General features: G+C 53.1%; 7 protein-coding genes; 3 read left to right on the top strand and 4 right to left on the bottom strand.

The window, feature by feature from the left end:
- Nucleotides 1–238: 238 nt before the first annotated feature.
- RCC_10464 (related to DNA-directed RNA polymerase II chain) lies at nt 239–778 on the top strand (the record flags this gene model as incomplete). XM_023775692.1 has 2 exons in its annotated part: nt 239–590; nt 654–778. 2 exons carry the CDS (start codon nt 239–241, stop codon nt 776–778), a joined length of 477 nt encoding a protein of 158 aa, XP_023631460.1.
- A 525-nt stretch (nt 779–1,303) lies between these two features.
- On the bottom strand, nt 1,304–7,075 carry RCC_10465 (related to RIM15-protein kinase involved in expression of meiotic genes; the record flags this gene model as incomplete). The annotated part of the gene is made up of 1 exon (XM_023775693.1): nt 1,304–7,075. The coding sequence occupies one exon, from the start codon at nt 7,073–7,075 to the stop codon at nt 1,304–1,306; it is 5,772 nt and encodes a 1,923-aa protein (XP_023631461.1).
- Nucleotides 7,076–8,765: 1,690 nt separating this feature from the next.
- On the bottom strand, nt 8,766–10,415 carry RCC_10466 (related to NOC4 Nucleolar protein, forms a complex with Nop14p that mediates maturation and nuclear export of 40S ribosomal subunits; the record flags this gene model as incomplete). The annotated part of the gene is made up of 1 exon (XM_023775694.1): nt 8,766–10,415. The coding sequence occupies one exon, from the start codon at nt 10,413–10,415 to the stop codon at nt 8,766–8,768; it is 1,650 nt and encodes a 549-aa protein (XP_023631462.1).
- A 186-nt stretch (nt 10,416–10,601) lies between these two features.
- Nucleotides 10,602–11,515, top strand: RCC_10467 (probable ATP synthase subunit 4, mitochondrial precursor; the record flags this gene model as incomplete). XM_023775695.1 has 4 exons in its annotated part: nt 10,602–10,635; nt 10,704–11,161; nt 11,222–11,444; nt 11,496–11,515. 4 exons carry the CDS (start codon nt 10,602–10,604, stop codon nt 11,513–11,515), a joined length of 735 nt encoding a protein of 244 aa, XP_023631463.1.
- A 450-nt stretch (nt 11,516–11,965) lies between these two features.
- On the top strand, nt 11,966–13,369 carry RCC_10468 (related to gibberellin 20-oxidase; the record flags this gene model as incomplete). XM_023775696.1 has 4 exons in its annotated part: nt 11,966–12,325; nt 12,449–13,007; nt 13,116–13,216; nt 13,265–13,369. The coding sequence occupies 4 exons, from the start codon at nt 11,966–11,968 to the stop codon at nt 13,367–13,369; spliced, it is 1,125 nt and encodes a 374-aa protein (XP_023631464.1).
- Nucleotides 13,370–13,442: 73 nt separating this feature from the next.
- On the bottom strand, nt 13,443–14,575 carry RCC_10469 (related to aldehyde reductase (GliO); the record flags this gene model as incomplete). XM_023775697.1 has 4 exons in its annotated part: nt 13,443–13,682; nt 13,755–13,913; nt 13,969–14,421; nt 14,480–14,575. 4 exons carry the CDS (start codon nt 14,573–14,575, stop codon nt 13,443–13,445), a joined length of 948 nt encoding a protein of 315 aa, XP_023631465.1.
- Nucleotides 14,576–16,017: 1,442 nt separating this feature from the next.
- RCC_10470 (related to hydroxymethylglutaryl-CoA lyase) lies at nt 16,018–17,346 on the bottom strand (the record flags this gene model as incomplete). XM_023775698.1 has 3 exons in its annotated part: nt 16,018–16,326; nt 16,381–17,019; nt 17,083–17,346. The coding sequence occupies 3 exons, from the start codon at nt 17,344–17,346 to the stop codon at nt 16,018–16,020; spliced, it is 1,212 nt and encodes a 403-aa protein (XP_023631466.1).
- Nucleotides 17,347–17,917: the final 571 nt, after the last annotated feature.

Here is a 17,917-nt window from a genome sequence, read left to right on the forward strand (position 1 = left end):
ATCTCAAAGCTTCAACCACCAAATAGAGTAAATGCGCTGGAGATTGTAATACATTGATACCACAACCAGGCCACATCCATTCCACTTCCCTCAATTCACGCGCTACCTTGCCCTCATCCCACACGTGCAAGGCTCAGCCTCATTGAAGATCAGACAGGCGTCCGTACTCCGCTGGCTGCCATCACTCCAACTCGCGTGCCCTTCGAATCCGACTGCGCACCACTCCTGCAGCATCACCATGCCCGGCATTGCAGGACCCTCGGGCGGGCCTAACGTGACCATTCCTCAGTCAACGTCGCGGAGAAGACCTCCGCCCACCGGTGACGAGGAGGCTACTGCGCGACTGAAGCTAGGAGACTGCGAAAATGAGCAGGCTCTMTCGCCTGCCGAAGTCATGCTCATGCTCGAGCAGTTGGAGCTCGCCGACAACAAGCACGACCCAACCAATGACATCTACTACAAAACCAAAGAATACTGCAAGCACTTTGCGCGTTTCAAGGAACCCAACAGCATCACACTGGTCAACGGCATCAGCGTCGAGCTCACGTCACGCGGGCTGGGCATCGTCGAGTTCGAGCGGGCGCAGTTGGGTGAGTTGTGATGATCCTGCGGCCTAGCATTGCGGCAGTGCTGACATGTGCTTCCTGATATAGCAACATTGTGCTRCGACACGGCGGAAGAGGCACGTACGTTGATCCCTTCTCTTGAAGGCAAAATCGGCGACGAGGAACTCCAGGCTGCGTTAGACGACATTTCCAAGCTTCGGGACTTCACTTAGCCGCCGTGCACCACTTGCTTCATTGTCACTTGCAGTTTTCTGTCTAACTAGCACGGCGTTTGGGGAACCGGCGGTACGGGGGCCCTCGGGCGGTTATATTGCTGTCATGACAAGTCACCAGGGAATCTTTCTTCCCAATCAAAACGAAATTCCGAAGTTGAGTTACAGGAAAGCCTTGCTCGCAATTGGAGTGTGTTGTGATATTCTACTGCAACTCAAATCCAGCAGCTATTGCTACACGCCATGCTTTTGCTTTCCGTGTTCATTCACCAAAGTGGCGTACAGCAGGCTCGTACCGTACGCCCTCCCAGCAGCATGAACATACCATTTTCATCGCCGCAAGAAGACTTCAAACATCAAATACAGCCGAATGATTCATCTCCCGGTTGCGCCCTCCAAAATGAAAATAGAACTCCTCCAACGCCTTGCTAACTCTCTTGTCATAAATACATAACCATCAAACAAAGTAAAGTACTGAAGCCGACGACAAATTGTAGTGCTTCTGCGGAAATGGCGAAACAGTAGTCATGTAGGAGGTCTTCTTTGTGTGGCCGCTGGAGGTGCATTGTCCATATCAATGACTTCGGCATGATCACCGGGCTGACGCGGAAACAGCTCGGGTGGTGTCAGCCTCCCAGATGCTTCGACTTCGGCTGCAATGTCCTCCATGATAGGATGTTCCATGTCGACACCAGAGGTCTTAGAGGACATCAAGTCCTCGCTGGAAATGACGCTGCCTTGACTGTTGGTTCGCATCATCTCCGTGCCCAGCTTAGAGCTACGCTTGATGTTCCGCCTGGGAGAGCGCGTCCGGACGTGCATATCACCAAGTTCTTCGTCCTCGTCGTCACCGCTTTCGGCCGCAGATTCATGCCGTATCTTCTCCAATGACTTGCGTTTTGCTTGAATCTCTTCCATCGATGGTTGCCTACGCGGTCCAGGCTGTTGAGACGTCTCCAACGCCCCCGGGGCAGATACTTGCGTGTCCAGATGGGGATGCATGCTCGACGTCTTACGTGTCGTTTCATCGACGCTGATGGCGCTGGAGATGCCGAGGCCACCAAAGTTGCGCTCAAGATCAGCCTGATCCCAGTCGGTTGTAGCTTGTCGAGAGACGATCAGTGGAATTGAGGAGCTCTGACTGTCTGTCTCGCCAAAGGAACTGGAACCCATGGAGCCTGCTCTGGTGACATCCCTTGAGAATGGATGATTCGAGCTGCCAAATGTAGAGGCTGTCGTAGTCGGACTGTAATCTGTAGTGGGTAAGGACCCTTCTCTCTGTTTAGGTTGAGGTATGTCCTGCGGTGGAGTAGGGCGCCATTGACACAGCCTGCCCATGACTTCCTCTAGCTTCTCCTTCGTAGGCGGCTTCTCGACCAATGCGTCGAAATGATGAGGCGCGTGGAGTTCTTTCAAATAACCAGTCACCGCGACGATGGGCGTGTGTGAATTGGCGTTTTTCGTGTCTCGGATCATTCTCGCGACATCCGCGCCGTTGACCTGAGGAAGCTTGTACTCCATCATTATGATGTCGAACTTCACCTCGCTCATAGCGTAACGCATGGCCTCTGTGCCGTTTGTCACGGCAATAGTTCGACAGCGCAGCTTCTCCAGCAGACGTTCCATGACCAGACGTGAAACGGGATGATCCTCACAAACGAGAACGTCCAGAGTTCGAAATGTAGGTCCATCTGCTAAGCTGATCTGAGACAACCGGCGGGAGCTCTGACGACGTCGCTGGACGCGCAGTAATGCCTGATGCCTCGTCTCTTCATTGTCGGACGACGATGGCGATACATCAAACACTCCACTTCTCCGTTTGTGGTGGTGGTGGGCTGGGAGTAGTTCGGGCACGAGGTCGCCATCCTGGTCCTGAGAGCCAAGAGTGTGCGATCTCTGCCTGGGTGAGCTCACACTCAGCTGTCGATGGGCCGAATTCGCTCTTTCGTGTGCCATTGGGAGCTGCACGGAGCCTGACTTTGTAGATTTGATGGGCGAGGAGACATTTGAGGTCGTCGCTTTGAAAGTCACTGGCAGTCTCGGGGCTTGATCGAAGAAGTTCCCAGGCTGGAGGGAGCTACTCGCTGGCTGAGAAAGACTTGATGAGCCACTTGATGTCTTCCGTCGCTCTTGATTATGACCAGTGGTGAATGACACCAAGAGTGGTGATGAGGGCTGCGATCCTCGATTCGGCGAGGAGTTCGTCTGACTAAGTAATGAAGGCGACTGGGGTCGTGCACTCTTGTTGATGGACATTGTCCTCTTCGCAGGGCCGGGTGCGATTGGGCTCGACTCCAACGATGGTGCAGGAGAGGGCGAGACAACCGCTGATTGCGGGACAGATCCACCTGTACTGTGAGGCTTGGACTGAGCTTGCATTGCATCTGCGCGAAGCTTCTGTATCACGTCCTTGTTGGCCTTCTCCAGGACGGGCAGATTCTTGAATTGGAAGTTTCCAAAATCGTCAGCCACTACGGGTTCGCTCAGCCGACGGGATCGTGCATCACGAACATGCGGTGGAATGTGCAGTGGCATGAGGTTTCGCTTCACCGAGTTGACCTGCGACCGGACTCTGGAGAGTGCGTCGTGAGGCCTGTCCGGATAATCTGTATTTGGCGTTCCTGACGGCGATGAGGATTGATCTTCAAATTCGGCAGCAAAGCTCGGCATGGTCGCACCCCGCGCGTCAAAGTACTCCGTGTCTTCGGGATTTTCACTGACAGGTATGAAAGAAGCCTCGTCTTCTCGGAGCGTATCCCAATTGATCTCGGCAAACCAGGGGTGAGCTTTGATTTCTTCGCCGCCATTGGCATAGATTTCGTCCTTGTTCGATCCCAAGCGCTCTTTGGGATCTAAACAGATCAACTTGTTCACCAAGTCCTTTGCCTCCTCGCAAACCAAATCTTCTTCATCGTCAGTAGGCCAGTGGATGTTACGAGACAGAATGTTTTGGAAAACCTTCTCGGGTGTCTCTGCGTTGAACGGAGGCCGCCCGTACAGACATTCAAACAACACGCAACCAAGCGACCACCAGTCGCTCATCTCATCTTGCCCGTTTCCACTAATCGTCTCAGGGGCAAGATAATCCGGGGTACCAACGAATCGCCTGCTATTATCTTCGGGGTCGAAGAGCGCCATCATCGGCGGCGCCATAGGTGCRGAGTTGGTCGAGTTATCTACTCTAGGGCCACTGGAGTTGCTTGCTACCGTGTGTAAAGCATACGGATCAGGCGAGTCAAGACCCTCGTCGCTCGCAGTCTCTTCCTCGATGGGAGTGCGACCTTCTGCGACAGAGAACCGGCGGAAAAGGGTGTTGAGGGCCTCGCTGTCTCCACTATCGCTGCGATGTCCAGATGTGCGTCTGGAGGGCTCTCTTGACGAGTCGCGGTAGAGACTAAAGTACGAAGGCTGACTCATTTCGCTCAGAGCCGGCGTGAGAGATGGCGTGTGCGATGGAGAGTGGGACATGGCTTGATGATCCAACGACGTCGAGCGAGACGAAGTCATGGATGGCGCACGCCGAAAAGGACCAGCTTTGAGAAGGTCCGGGGGAGCGTCTCCAGGCTTTGCATTGATAGCACGCTTCTGTCTTCCGATCAGTCCCATGCGTGAGAGCCCAAAGTCAGTGAGCTTGAGGTGGCCTTTGGCATCAATCAAGAGGTTGTCCGGCTTGATGTCGCGGTGAACGATCTGTCTGCTATGAAGGTGTTGAACGCAAAGAACAACCTCAGCGATGTATTTCATGGTCCAATCCTCCGGTAGAGCCCCTAAAACCTTAATCAAAGAAGCGCAGTCGCCACCGTTGAGATACTCCATTACCAGATAGAGGTAGTCTTTGCTAGAAAAGGTCCAGTATAGCTTCGCAACGAAATCGCTTTCACCCTGCCACATCATGATGGCTCTTTCCGCTTTGACGTTGGTGACCTGATTCTTGGCAACCATGTCCGCCTTTTTCAAGACTTTGATGGCATAGTAGTCACCAGTCGACTTCTTCTTGGACAAGTAGACACTTCCAAATGCTCCCTTGCTGATAGGCTTGATGATCTCAAAATCCTTGATAGAAGTCTGAACAGCACGCGGTTGCGGATTACTCATTACAGCACTCAAACGTGGAGAGGCAGGTCTTCCCATGGCTTCAGACAATGCCGCCGAAGACTGTCGTCGATGATGATGCTGATGTTGTTGTTGCGCACGAATGATGGGTGAATGAAAGTCACCATGAGATAGCACTGGTGAGACGATGGGGGAGGGAACGCTGTCCGTAGAGCTTGGAATCCTTGGCTTCGCCATACGCAACGGCGATGAAGGGGGGACAGGTCCTCTGCTTGGTGATCGATGTCGCCCTGCGCCAGTCAAGCTAGGCAGGACGAGACTCCGGCGTTTTCGTTCACGCGACCGCGCGCTGACAACACGACCAAGACTCATGGTCATTTCAGGGCCTGGAGAATCTCCACGTCGCTGACTACCACGTCGATGACCGGCACTGGCGACGGACGATCGCATGCTACTGTCGCTCTCGGCTCCGGCATCACTTTCCAGGGCAATGGACCCGCGTTTGTGCATCGGAAATGGCTCCATCGAGCCTGCATACGATTTCGGTGTGGTAGCACCACGCGGGCTGCTTGCTCTTGACGATTGGCCAGAAAAGTTCCGGGTCAAGTTTGTATCCGAAGAGTTTCGCAAAGCCGCCGCCATGGCAGAAGGGCTGTCGGTTGGCGATTTGAAAGAATTGAAACTGAACATGCCGTCGGTTTGAACCTCGGAAACCTCGCGGCGCTGCTGCTCTTCCGATTGAGATCTTCCAATAGGACTCACTTGGGCATCTGAGTCTTCACTTGAGCTTGAGTCGCTTATCTCGCCGGCTGCTATTCGAGCCGCTTTCTCCATGGCGGCCTCTATGCACTCTTGGACGAGGACGTCGTACTCGACGCGAATACGTTCAGAATACTCCAATATCCGTCGGTGTCGAAAGACCGCCTCGACCTTTGTCTTTGCAAGCTGCGCAGTGTCTTCGCAAAGCATTGCCAACCCTTGTTCGTGTTCCAGAGATCCAGCACTTGGCGACTGCCACTGAAGCACCTGTTGTATGCGACCCTCTGACTGTGGTGATTGCGTTCTGATCTCTCCTGGAGAATACGACTTTGTGTCTTTGATAGATGGCGTGCTGATTTCCATTGATGTATCGCAAAGGTCCAGCACAAGTTCAACTATTCGCGCGAGTGGCCTGCGAACTGCAAAAGAGCGGGCCCGGTGATGGCTCAACCCACTGGTCGAAGACTCTCGTGAACGAGGTGCCGGAGCGGCTGGAGATGCACGGCCAGACGACAATCCTGATGACGGACTAGAATTGGGTCCGATTGCTAGACCTTTGTWCTCTGCTTTGGGAGCTGGTGTCGGCGAGCCCGCGTCCGAAGGGGTTGATTTGATCAGACGTGATTGAGCCTCGAGCGCGTCCAGGACCTTGACAAGCTCCGACCGTTGTTCTTGCAAAGACTCCTGGGCCATTTGCACTTCCATCTCAGCACGATGCTCCTGCGAACAGAGCTCTGTGTGTTTTTCAAACCACCAAGGTGTAATCTGGCGCTCGCATATCCTGCAAAGGACCGGGAGAGGTGGAGGGTGATTTCCAGGGTCTTGCGCTCCAACGTCGGCCAGCAGTGTCAAGTAGTTTGCTAGCATCTCAGCGCCAATGCCCAGCGAGTCTACCAGAACCTGCGGCAAGTCAATAGTTATCTCTCTAGAGATTGCCGGCTTTATCAACCACATCGTATGGCTCTCTTCTCCTGTTGTTCGATCGTACACCATGATGCCTTGAGCTTCCAATTCCACATTCTCAGCCTCTGCTTCCGACGATGGCTTGACCTCGGCGTCTGGTGTTGGACTTGCATCGACATCATGATCTGGCCCAGCTGCTCCTGCTTCGGGTTTTCTGTCCCGTCCTTGGATCGAGAAGCGTACAAAGTGGCTTTTGGAATCGTCCTTCCGCATAGCCTCAACACATTCGGCGAACACCGTGTGATTGTCGACCAGCGTTTCAGCTATAGGCTTCCCAATGATGCTGCTGACAGGAGTGCGTGCTAAGTCCTGCCAGGACGGACTGACCCAACGTACGCGGCSGTCCAAATCCAACTCAAGAATCGCGTTCAACGATTGTTCTGCCGCCTTTTTCAAATCTTCCCGCTCCTCACGTATATCCATGCTGATAGTCCTCAGCATCTCCCCTTTGTCATCGCCTGTCCGCAAGGCAGCCACAGCCGGAACTGCCAGCGTCGCCGGCTGAGTCCCGTCCTCGGGCATTGTGGCGGTGACCTGCGTTCGCACAGATCTTGCTGAATGGTTGAGATCCGCCAAGAGGCCTCCAGCGGTGGCGCCTATGCCCGCTGTACTTGCTTGCCCATCGTGATTGTAGATCAGATGGACGTCGAAGGAGTGGAGGCAGCACCTCCCCGGGCAAGCAAGTCAGCAATCTGACAAAGCGAGATGCTGGCCGAGAGATGAAAGAATCCTGGTCTCCAGTATCCCGGAGTGGAGACGGCGTGCGGGAGCAAAGAGGTCAAAAGCAGCAGCGGTGGAGAGAACGAGGGCGTCAGACGGTGAAGTCCTCCCTCCAGTGCAAGACTGGGGATCGTGTTCGAATACCGTTAGGAAGCGACGCGGGCAGGGTTCCGGCCCGCCGGAATTCAGGGAAAACACAGACGTCCACTGCCAACAACATTGGAATAATCATCAAAGGTCGATCTTCCATCAGAAAATCTTCGGCTCACAATTTTATGGAAATGCTTGCTGACTCTATGTCACTCTAACTACACCAGTACTCAAGTCGCTCAGACAGCCTGTCCGAGCGGATTGTTTACATTCGGGAAAGTTGCCCACTGTGGATTTTCCTGACTGACCATTGCGCTAGTTCAAACTCTGGTAGAACCTAACAGGCTACAACGCATCGCGCTCGTGACTCGAGTGAACCTGATGGGAACATTTCGAAGATCAAGCTAATTATTAGGCTGTTCCCTGTGACGGCACGGGCTTGGAGTACATGTAAGAGGTACTTCTACCCAAAATCTAATAACCTACTATCTATTGCTGGCAGTCATACACGCAGTTGATCAAACAGAATCGATCTGGAGAAACACCGTCCCAGTTCAAGGCGCGATACGCGATGAGGTGACCTTCACAATCTAGGAGTTGGCCCGGGCTCAATGTCCATGTACTCGCTCGAAGTACCTTACCAACTGTACCACCAAGTCAGCTGCGTGAATGCCGCTGGAGTGGCAGCCGGAAGTTCTGGACCAGGAGCTCAAGCCCCACCAAACCATAGAAGTCCCCGAGAGGTTCGCCAATGAAAGCATCCCGGATGCTTACTGTAAGAAGTGCGCGTGTTGATGTTCAAGAGTCGAGATAGCGAGAAAGATTACGCGGGAGGCAATGCCTCATGTGGCCTGTATAGTAGCTGTTCGTCCCCATGGTCTGATCTACCAGGCCAGCTACACACCTGGCTCCCCAAATGATGCCGAGAAAATGTCGGGCTCGTTGCCGCGAAAAGTCTGCCAATGATTGCATTTTCTTATCACATGGCCTGGTGCTCTAGCAGATCGACCGCCTTCCCCGCCTTCCCCGGGCGTACCAAGAGACTCGTCGGACCACAACCGAGACGCCAGAATCGGTTCGACTTCCAAGTCTCTTGTGGGGAGTGTCTCAAACCTCTGCTTCCCACCCTCCTTCAGAAGGCGCTGTCCACGGATCTTCCGCCGAGACACACCTCATCATCACTCGGCAGGCCCGTTTCCGCGTGGTTTCTGTATGGCGTAGTACGGATGATCCTCGGTAACCATTGCTTAACGATCCTGCCTCCCAGCTCGGGAGCAGACGGAAAGATGGAGCCCAGGGCGCTGGCGAGAAAACAGGCCATCGGGGATCCGGGAACAGTGCGCATTGGAAGCGTACTAATTTGGGTACTCAAAGCCTCCCGAGCTTCTACAGCAATGGGGTCTCACGCACAGTCCAACGCGCTCTGTAGGAGCATCCCAATGTCATTGAGCCCACCATCAGTAGTCACTATTCGTTTGGGAATGTCCCATTCGACCACAGGAGTCTTCTTCATTGCCTTTCCGAGTTCTGCTTCGATCAGAGAGCCGTACGAATGGTCTAAAAAGTCCTCGAGCTGATAGTCGCGTTTAGTGAATTGTTCGCCCATTATTTTGGCCAGTGTCGCCACATTGGGGTGAAAATGGCTCTGCAATGTCTCGAGCTCCCACAAACTCGAATCGATGGCACCGGTAAGCATGGGATCTGTTTGTGACATGTCGAATGAATCGTCCATGCCCTCCTCCTTATAATTGGGGTTACTAGCGTAAATCGCATGTGCAGGATGGTACGAACGGTGCAGCATGAATGTGCAAGGCGGGTGCTGCTTGAGCGTGTTATATACCCATGGCACAATCCAGACGATGGCTCCTGGTGGCGCTTGAAGGGCGAATCTTGATAGCCTCTTGATGAAGCTGGCGACCATCGCCGCGGGTAAATGACTCGAGTTCATGAAGGTGTGTAACAGCCGGAAAAAACGACTGCGGTATTTGCTATGCAAGACGTCCTCGTCAAGTAAGCTGTAAAGTTTGGTGTAGAAATCCGGATAGTCCAGATTTTTCTCTGTCATGAGATGGAATATGCCACTCAAGGCCAACAGCGACATTGCCCCTCCCGAGTTGAAAGAGTCTGTCAAGAAGTCGGTGAGGAGCTCTACTTGGCCGGTGAACCATGGCAGAATCTGTCGTGTGATAATGTTCACAATGACTTTGCGGTGCTCCTGAGAGAGGGGCGAGCGGAACACCGCGAGCCAGGCTTCTCGTGCAGCTTTGCGGTGGGCACTCAGCGCTCGGAGTTGATGCTTGCCAGCCGCGGGGGCTTCGGCATACCAATTGTCCAGCTGATCTTCTGACTCGGGTACATTCTCGATCTGAGAGAGTAGAGCGACAGCGTTCCCAACATATTGCTCACACTGGTCGGTTCCCTGTAGCAACTGCTTGATTGCGGCGAAAGTGAAAAAGCGAACGTCGTCATGTTCCTCGACATACCTGTCGACGAACTCCTCGCGAGCAGATTCGGCATTGTCCTCTCGTAGCAGTGCTCGAACTACTGTGACAAAAGTAGAGGAGCCGCCTCGCCACGATTGCTCACCGCCGACTGAGGCCTCTTCTTTGGCTACTCGCATGAGCAATGTGAGTGCCGTGTTCTCCTTTGCAGCATCTGGGCTTCCAATCCAGCCTGCGACCACGCCGACGTATTCGCGCAGTGCACTTCGCAGCCACTGAATGGTCTTTACTTCAGGCTGCGATGCGCCAGTCTTCTTTGCCAGTTTCTCGCCGGCGATCAGGCGGCAGAAGGTACGGCATAGCGCGACTGCAGCCACCGTCGCGGCCTTGGGCTTCTTTTCCGCATTCGTCACCAGATTGTGTAGTGTCGTGATGTTCTCGTAGTGCTTGGGCGATGTGACGATTTGCTCCTCCAACAGCAAAATTTGTGACTGCATGTTTTCCGAGGCAGACACCTTGGGCGCTTTGCGGGATTTGTCTCCAGTTGGAATCCCATCTGATGGCCGCTTCCTTTTGCTGCCTGTAACATCTTCCATGACTGTTTTTGACATCCTGATGGTGGTGGACAACAGAGCGTGTCTTTCTTTCGAAGTTCAATAATTGTAAAGTTAGACCGCAGCTCAAAATCCGTTTTGCGGGCCGACATCCGAGCAAGCCTGGAACTCACATCAACGGCAGACAACTCAGCAGCACTCTACACCCTCTCCACTCGCCCTACAACCACCAAATCCCTCGCAATGGCGTCAAGAATCGCAAGGAATGCTCTTTCGGGTACGTGTCATGTTTCTGGCTGGGCTGGAGAGCCTCGCCGGCGCGCATGCTGACCCATAGCTTGACAGGAGCCACTCGCGGAGCTGCTCTGCGACCAACCCTCCCGCGCACCGCCCTACCCGCCCTCACCACCTTTGCGACTACCTCACCGCGCCGCGAGAGCAGCGTGCCGCAAAAGGACCCCAAGTCCGCCGCCAACTCCATCCTCGAGGCCCTCCCCGGCAACAGCCTTGCTGCCAAGACTGCCATCCTTTCCGCCGGCGCTGGACTGTCGGTAGCGGCCATTAGCAATGAGCTCTACGTCGTCAACGAGGAGTCTATTGTCATGGTTTCGCTTCTCACAATCTACTGGGCCGTTTACACCTACGCCGGCCCCATGTACGCGGAGTGGGCGCAGGGACAGCAGGACAAGATCAAGGGCATTCTCAATGCTGCACGGGACGACCACACCAATGCCGTCAAGGCACGCATTGACAGCGTGAAGGACCTTAGCGGAGTGATTGATGTCACCAAGGACCTCTTTGCGGTGTCAAAGGCACGTTCTACGCCCACCTACGATTAGAGTTCACGTCTGACTTCTCTGCAGGAGACCGCCCAGCTCGAAGCTCAGGCATTTGAGCTCCAGCAGAAGACCAACATTGCCGCCGAGGCCAAGTCGGTTCTCGACTCCTGGGTTCGCTATGAGGGTCAGGTCAAGGCGAGACAACAGAAGGAATTGGCCGACTCCGTCATTGCCAAGATCGAGAAGGAGCTTGAGAACCCCAAGGTTCTCGACCAAATCCTCAAGCAGAGCGTCGCGGACGTTGAGCGTGCGTTGTATGATTACTGACGAATGCGATCAAAATGCTGACCCTTGATAGGTATCGTTGCGCAAAAGTAGATTGCGAACTGAACAAAGGTAGTCCGTAGCAGGCAGTACGCTAGTACACCGGTCGAGACTTGTAAATATCTAGGCACTAAGACGGTGGACATGTGAATCGAATGAGTTTCTTTTGTTGTCAATGCTTGCCGACCGCAGCGACCTCACCTCACCTAGCAGAAGTGCTCGACCACATGCAGCCTTCACCGGAATGCAACATTCAGGATCTTGACGGGTAGGAGGCCATGATACTCGACTACCTACATGTATTCAATGCCTTGCTTCATTTCATTCTTTCATAAGCTCGGAKCTGACCGCGGCCGTTAGTCACATCCGTTGCTCGCTTATCTCTTGCCGGATACGACCGRCCAACACCACGAACGTCTTGTTGTCAAAATTCACATTCGTTTGAACATTTGCGTTGGTCCCTGTCATTGAACATTGCTGCATCATTGACACGTTCAGCTTGCGATGGGTGCTGCAACAGATCTCGGGGCGACTAGGACCGAAGCGAGAGAGGCCGCTCAGAATTATCTGAACAAACGCCTCAACAGCAGATGTCGGAGCGATCAGGACCAAAGCACAGGATTCACCGTTCCCACCATCAACATTGCCTCATCATTCTCTTCTGACGTCAAAGACCGGAAAGCTTGCGCTGCCCAGATTCGAGATGCGTGCACTTCCTCTGGGTTCTTCCAAATTACGGGCCATGGAATCTCAGATCAAGCACGCCAGGGAATTCTGCAAGCAGCCAAGAGATTCACCAAGGACTTATCGCGTGAGAAGAAAGAAGCACTACATGTGAAGCACAGTGAATACTTCCGCGGATGGGTAAGATACCAAAGGACAGAAGGCACATAGGGTAGTTCAAAGATTTCTTCCGGGCTGCGCCACGTCYCTGCTCACATCGGAAATGTCCCAAACATCGCTAACCCTTCTATCCTTCACTTGTAGGAGCCTGCCCAATACACCAAGGTTAATCCTGATGACTGGAGCGCTGAAGACGCTGCACCGGAAACGAAGGAGGGATTCAACTGGGGCTATGAGGAAGGTCTAGATCCTACTGGAGGTGACGGTGCATACCGGGAGCTAGATGGTTCGAGTAAGAATGGCAATGTCTGGCCTACCGAGGACGACCTCCCAGGCTTCTACGCAGCTGTCGCAGCTTACTACGGCGAAGTGCTGCAGCTTGCTCGGCATTTGTTCCGCTTGTTTGCCTTGTCCCTTGATCTGCCCGAAACCTACTTTGACTCCATGACCACACATCCAGGAGGAATAGCGAGATTGCTTTACTATCCCCCGCCGAAGGACCCGCAATTGCTTGACCCTTCCCATAAAGACAAGGAGATCGGACTAGGCGCTCACACAGACTATGAATGCTTCACCATCCTCCTGAGTTCCACCACTCCTGGTTTGGAGATCCTGTCTCCAGAAAATGTTTGGGTGCCGGCTCCTGCTGTTGAGGGCAGCTTGACCATCAATGTGGCAGATTTTCTGATGAGGTGGACGAATGGTAAGTGCTTTGATACTTGCTTGTGTTCTGATAGGCCACAATTCTGTCACGCCGCGAAAGCAGAAACAACGCAACACCCCATATCGGCTAACACTTGTGTCCTTGCAGGTGTCTATCGTTCCACGGTGCACAGGGTGGTAAATCGAACGAGAGAGGAGCGTTACAGCGTTCCTTTCTTCTTCTCCATCAACTACGAGGAGGAGGTCGAGGTTCGTAGTCGTTATTCAGACATCTCATATTTCGCTAATATCTTCTAGACGCTACCGAGCTGCTGTTCCCCCGAGCTTCCATCGCAATACCCGCCGATCAGCGCGGGCGAGTACATTCTGGCGCGTCTCAAGGCTACCGCCAAAGATGAATGAAAGTTGCTCCCCCCGCTTCACTGGCCGTCGAAAAAACATCAATAGACTGTTGCTATCATACCAGATCTGCCGCTCACTTTGTGAAGTTATCAAGCGGGGCTTCGTGCGAAATTTGTGACCAAATCTCGTCGATCCTCTTCACAGCGTTGTCACTGAGAGGCCCCCCGTTTATGGAGTCCAGCGTCTCCTTAAGCTGCTCGAGTCGTGAAGCTCCGATGATGATCGCGTCGCCGTGTTCGACCTTCAATGGACTGTTGTACCGGACCCAGCGATATGCTAGATCTGCCCTTGAACAGCCTTCATCACTGGCGATCTGGGCGGAGAACGCACAGGTTAGCTGCATTCTAGGAGTGGTAACACGCCCTCGACGCTTCACATTGCTTACCTTCTCCCATTCAGCCAATGCCTCAAGGTATGATGGCTTGGCGTACATTTGGCTGTACATCGATCCAACAGGCTTACTGGTATCGAAGCGGCCGGCTCCGTCGAGTACCTGCTGCTTCGTCTTGGTGAGGAAACCACCAGCTATAGGGCTGTATGCATACTAATGAAAGAATTAGTAGTCGATCATCATGCGTGCAAAAGAAATSCAAGCTCACAAAAGCAATGCCGAGCTTCCGCAGAGTTGGGAACAGCAACGTTTCCTGCTTCCGCGCCACGGCGCTGTAATTTCCTTGATATACAGTTGGGAGAATGTATCCCTTCTCTTTTGCGTGGTTGTATACGGCCTCGACATCCTTGGCCTGATAATTGCTGAGCCCAAAACGTTTGAAAAATCCCGATTTGTGTACCGCGTCCACCGCAGCAAGTGTCTCCTCCAGGGGTGTATCCTTGTCAGGGGCGTGAATGTATAAAATGTCCACATCGACTCCAAGCATGTTCTTGCTGTTGGTGGCTTCCTTCATGACGGCTTCTCTCGAGCAGCCGTCTCCAAAACAACCCTTCAATTTGGTGTCCAATGTGAAGCGTTTGCCGGCGCCTGCTTTGCCCAGGATCTCCTCGGACTTGCCATAGAGGGCCGCGGTGTCAATGATCTTGACATTGCCTTTCTCCTGTATTGAAGGTGAGCTCAATGCTGCCCAAAATGACGCTTTCATGAGCAGCACTTACGAGGACATCGAAGACGTCTTGAAGTGCTTCAGGACTCCCGAAAGCTGCGCCTGGGTTGATGCCCGCGCCTCCAAAGACAACTTTAATTCCGGACATGTCGTCGTTGCAGATTGCTCAAGGTGTGATTGTTAGTATGTGAGTGTGTTCTTCTCAATCGCGATCTTGGGCGTTCAAAAGCTAATATAGCTACCTTCATGAAGCTCTCGATTTCAAAGCATGGACATGACGATTCCTCACAGATCGTCTGTTAATTCCGTACAACCACCCTGACACATCAACATCACGGATTTATCTTGCGAAACATCGTCCAGGCCCGGATGAAGGATGCGAACTTGGATTATTTCCGAGACTGAATGCAGAATGCCGTCTCGCCGCCCACAGCTCGCGTCATCATTCCGAGAGATGGCAGGAGGGACGGTGATCACTGATCATGCCTGGGAGCCATCGCCGGAATTTGCATCGCGATCCAATGCTTGGACAAGCTTGTTCTCATCTCCCCAATCCCCTTTATCTTCCCTGCTCTATAGCTTTGTCAGTGACGGGGCAGGTGGACGATATCGCAGAGTAGATCACGATGCTGTTGAGATGCTCGGCTGGATCTCCAACCTTGCATTGCTTTGCACGACGGTAAGCCTTTCCACCGATTCGGGACGAGTCTGAAATGCTCCAACATGTCGCCCTTCAACGAGCGCATATTTCATACCTTATCGTGCTGTATGAGATATTGTCGTCGGCCTTCGACATTGCTTKCCAGCGTTGTCGTCGTACAAGATCCTGCAGTTCATGCTCAATCTACGGCAACCAAAACAAACCAAACTCGTGAAGACGAAGGATTATCACCGACCCACTATGCCTTTGACGAATGGTCGAACTAGCAATATCTGAATGCGGGCTGTTTCATTTCACAACTAAGCCTCGGGTTGCTGAAGTATTCATATCTGTCTTTGACACACACCTCTGATCGATTTCCTGCTCTACTTCCCGAGCAGAATTTGCTGAACTACGCCCATCGTCCAGAAGGGAATGTGCCCTGGAAGCACTGTAAGTACGCTGCAGCTACAAGTTCGTCCTGATATTAGCATCCAAGGTTTTTCACGGTCTGCTTGTGCCGTCTCCTATCTATGAGGAAACCAGCTCTGATCACTAGGCCTTTACGTCGATCCACTTCATCGGTCATGGTTTGTGCCTGGAGATAGCTGACATTGTCATTTTCAGTGGCTACCTCGTGGAATATACACTATCCCACCGTTGCCAATCTCAAGGGGGTCATAGCATCTCTGTGCGGGAAATGAAATGATGAATGCCTGTAGATGCGGCGCTCGTCCCGTACCTTTTATCTTGGAGATGGCGCATGCAAGGTTTCCGTTAGGCGCGCTATGCGTTGGGCGTCAAATGAATGTCTATGCACTTCAGACTTCGATGAGTTACGAAATTGGCTGAATTGGTATTTCGAAGCCTATCGTAACTCTGAAGGCCCGCGTTCGAAGGAACGGTCAGAGGCGACCCTCCATTCGGAATGGTAGAATCATCAGAAGCATCTACAACGAGCCCTCCCGCTCCAAACGCGCCAATGTGGCCTTTCCGGCACTCGAGCTGTTCGGTTTTCCGATCTCCTTGGTAATCCAGCCTCCAATTCTGCTCACTTCCTCCAAGTCAACGCCCGTATCGGCGCCGAGGCTGTGCAGACAGTGCACCAGATCCTCGGTCGAGACGTTACCAGTGGCACCGGGTGAGTACGGGCAGCCTCCAAGGCCGCCTACTGCACTGTCGAATGTCCTAATACCGTGATCCAAGGACACCATTGTGTTGACTAGTGCCTGTCCGTACGTGTCGTGAAAGTGGAAAGCCTGCGAGGGTCAGAATGAAGGGACTTTGGGATGTGGTTTTCTGATAATGCTCACGAGATCGCTGTTCTGGATACCAGCTTCCTTCAACGTTTGCAACAGTTTCCTCGTTCGTGGAGCTGTACCTGTGCCTGTGGTATCCGCCACGCTGATCTCGTCTGCGCCCATCTCAAGAAGTGAAGCAGCGAGCTCGGCCACGCGATGAGGATCAACATCAGGACCTTCAAAGGGGCATCCGAGCGCTACAGAGATGTATGCACGCACTGCGTATCCTGCCTCTCGACTCTGAGCCATGAGCGGTGCAAAGCGATCCAAGCTTTCCTGAATTGTGCAGTTGGTGTTCTTTTTGCTGAACGATTCGGTTGCTGCGAGGAATATGCTGATCTCGTGCTTATCACCTCCTTCACTCGCACCTCCCTCGCTCGCACCACTGCCATTCAACATGCTTTCAACGCCCGAAGTCGAAGGCATGGCATTGGGGTCTTGGCTCGAAGTATTCAATGCAGGACTCTGCTCATAGGTGGGAGAGGGAGGTGGTGTTGGATAGCCATTGGGCGCAGAGGCAGAGGTATTCATTACTTTGAAGAAGTTCTCGAAGCCTTTGCTGTTGGGAAGAAGCCATTGATATGTTATGGGACTTTTTGACGGTGGTGGTTGTTGGAGAATCGAGGATAAGACCTTGTCGGAGGCGGCCATCTATTCGTTTGCTCAATACACGCGTGCTTGCTCTACCTTTGTTGTGTATCGTCTTGATCCTACCTGAGGAACCCATTTGGGATGAACGAAGGAGCCGGCCTCGATTATCTTCAGTCCGCTCTTCGCCAGCCTTCGCACCAGCTCAATCTTGGTGTCTGCCGATATGCTCGTCTTCTCATTTTGCAATCCATCGCGTGGTCCAACCTCAACAATTCGCACTTGATCTGCCAATGCTCGGCTGGACTGTGTGAAGGTACGCGTGGTGATCGCTGCGTTTCGCCGGATGGGCTGCGTCCTGCACAGAGCGCGAGTCGTCGGTAACGACATTTTGGCGATGTCGTATGTTGGAGCTTGCCCAGATACAAGTCCGACAATTATCTACATTGACAGTGAAGCAAGTAGGTATGTACTACTGGTATCTTGTGCGGCAGAAGCAGCAAAGCCGCGTGCATGCGACGTACGACTGAGAATGCGGGGAAGTCGGGCCGATATCGGCCATCTGCTCTTCAGGGCAAGGTATGCCGGGCATCATTGAGCGGAGCAAGGTCTGAGAACTCCCACCAGTTCAAAGGCCGCAGCGGAGCGTTAAATACAATCGAAACATGCACCTGCCTCCCTTGCCTCCTCTATACCTAGGGTCTGGGATTTTTTGGGCACAGCGATCTAATTGGTCGACCTGAAAGATATCATGTGACCTAAATCAAATATTAGTACAGGGCCATCAAGCTATAGTATAGAGGCTTTGAAGCCCGTCTAATTGATTCAAAATGACGATAAAGACGAAAACGCAACAACGACGAAGACGCGACGACGGTAGAGAAGCGAAAATGCGACGACGACGACGAAAATGCGACGACGACGACGAAGATGCGACGACGACGAAGATGCGACGACGACG

This window comes from Ramularia collo-cygni, assembly GCF_900074925.1.
Source record: "Ramularia collo-cygni strain URUG2 genome assembly, contig: RCC_scaffold22, whole genome shotgun sequence".
NCBI lineage: Eukaryota > Fungi > Ascomycota > Dothideomycetes > Mycosphaerellales > Mycosphaerellaceae > Ramularia > Ramularia collo-cygni.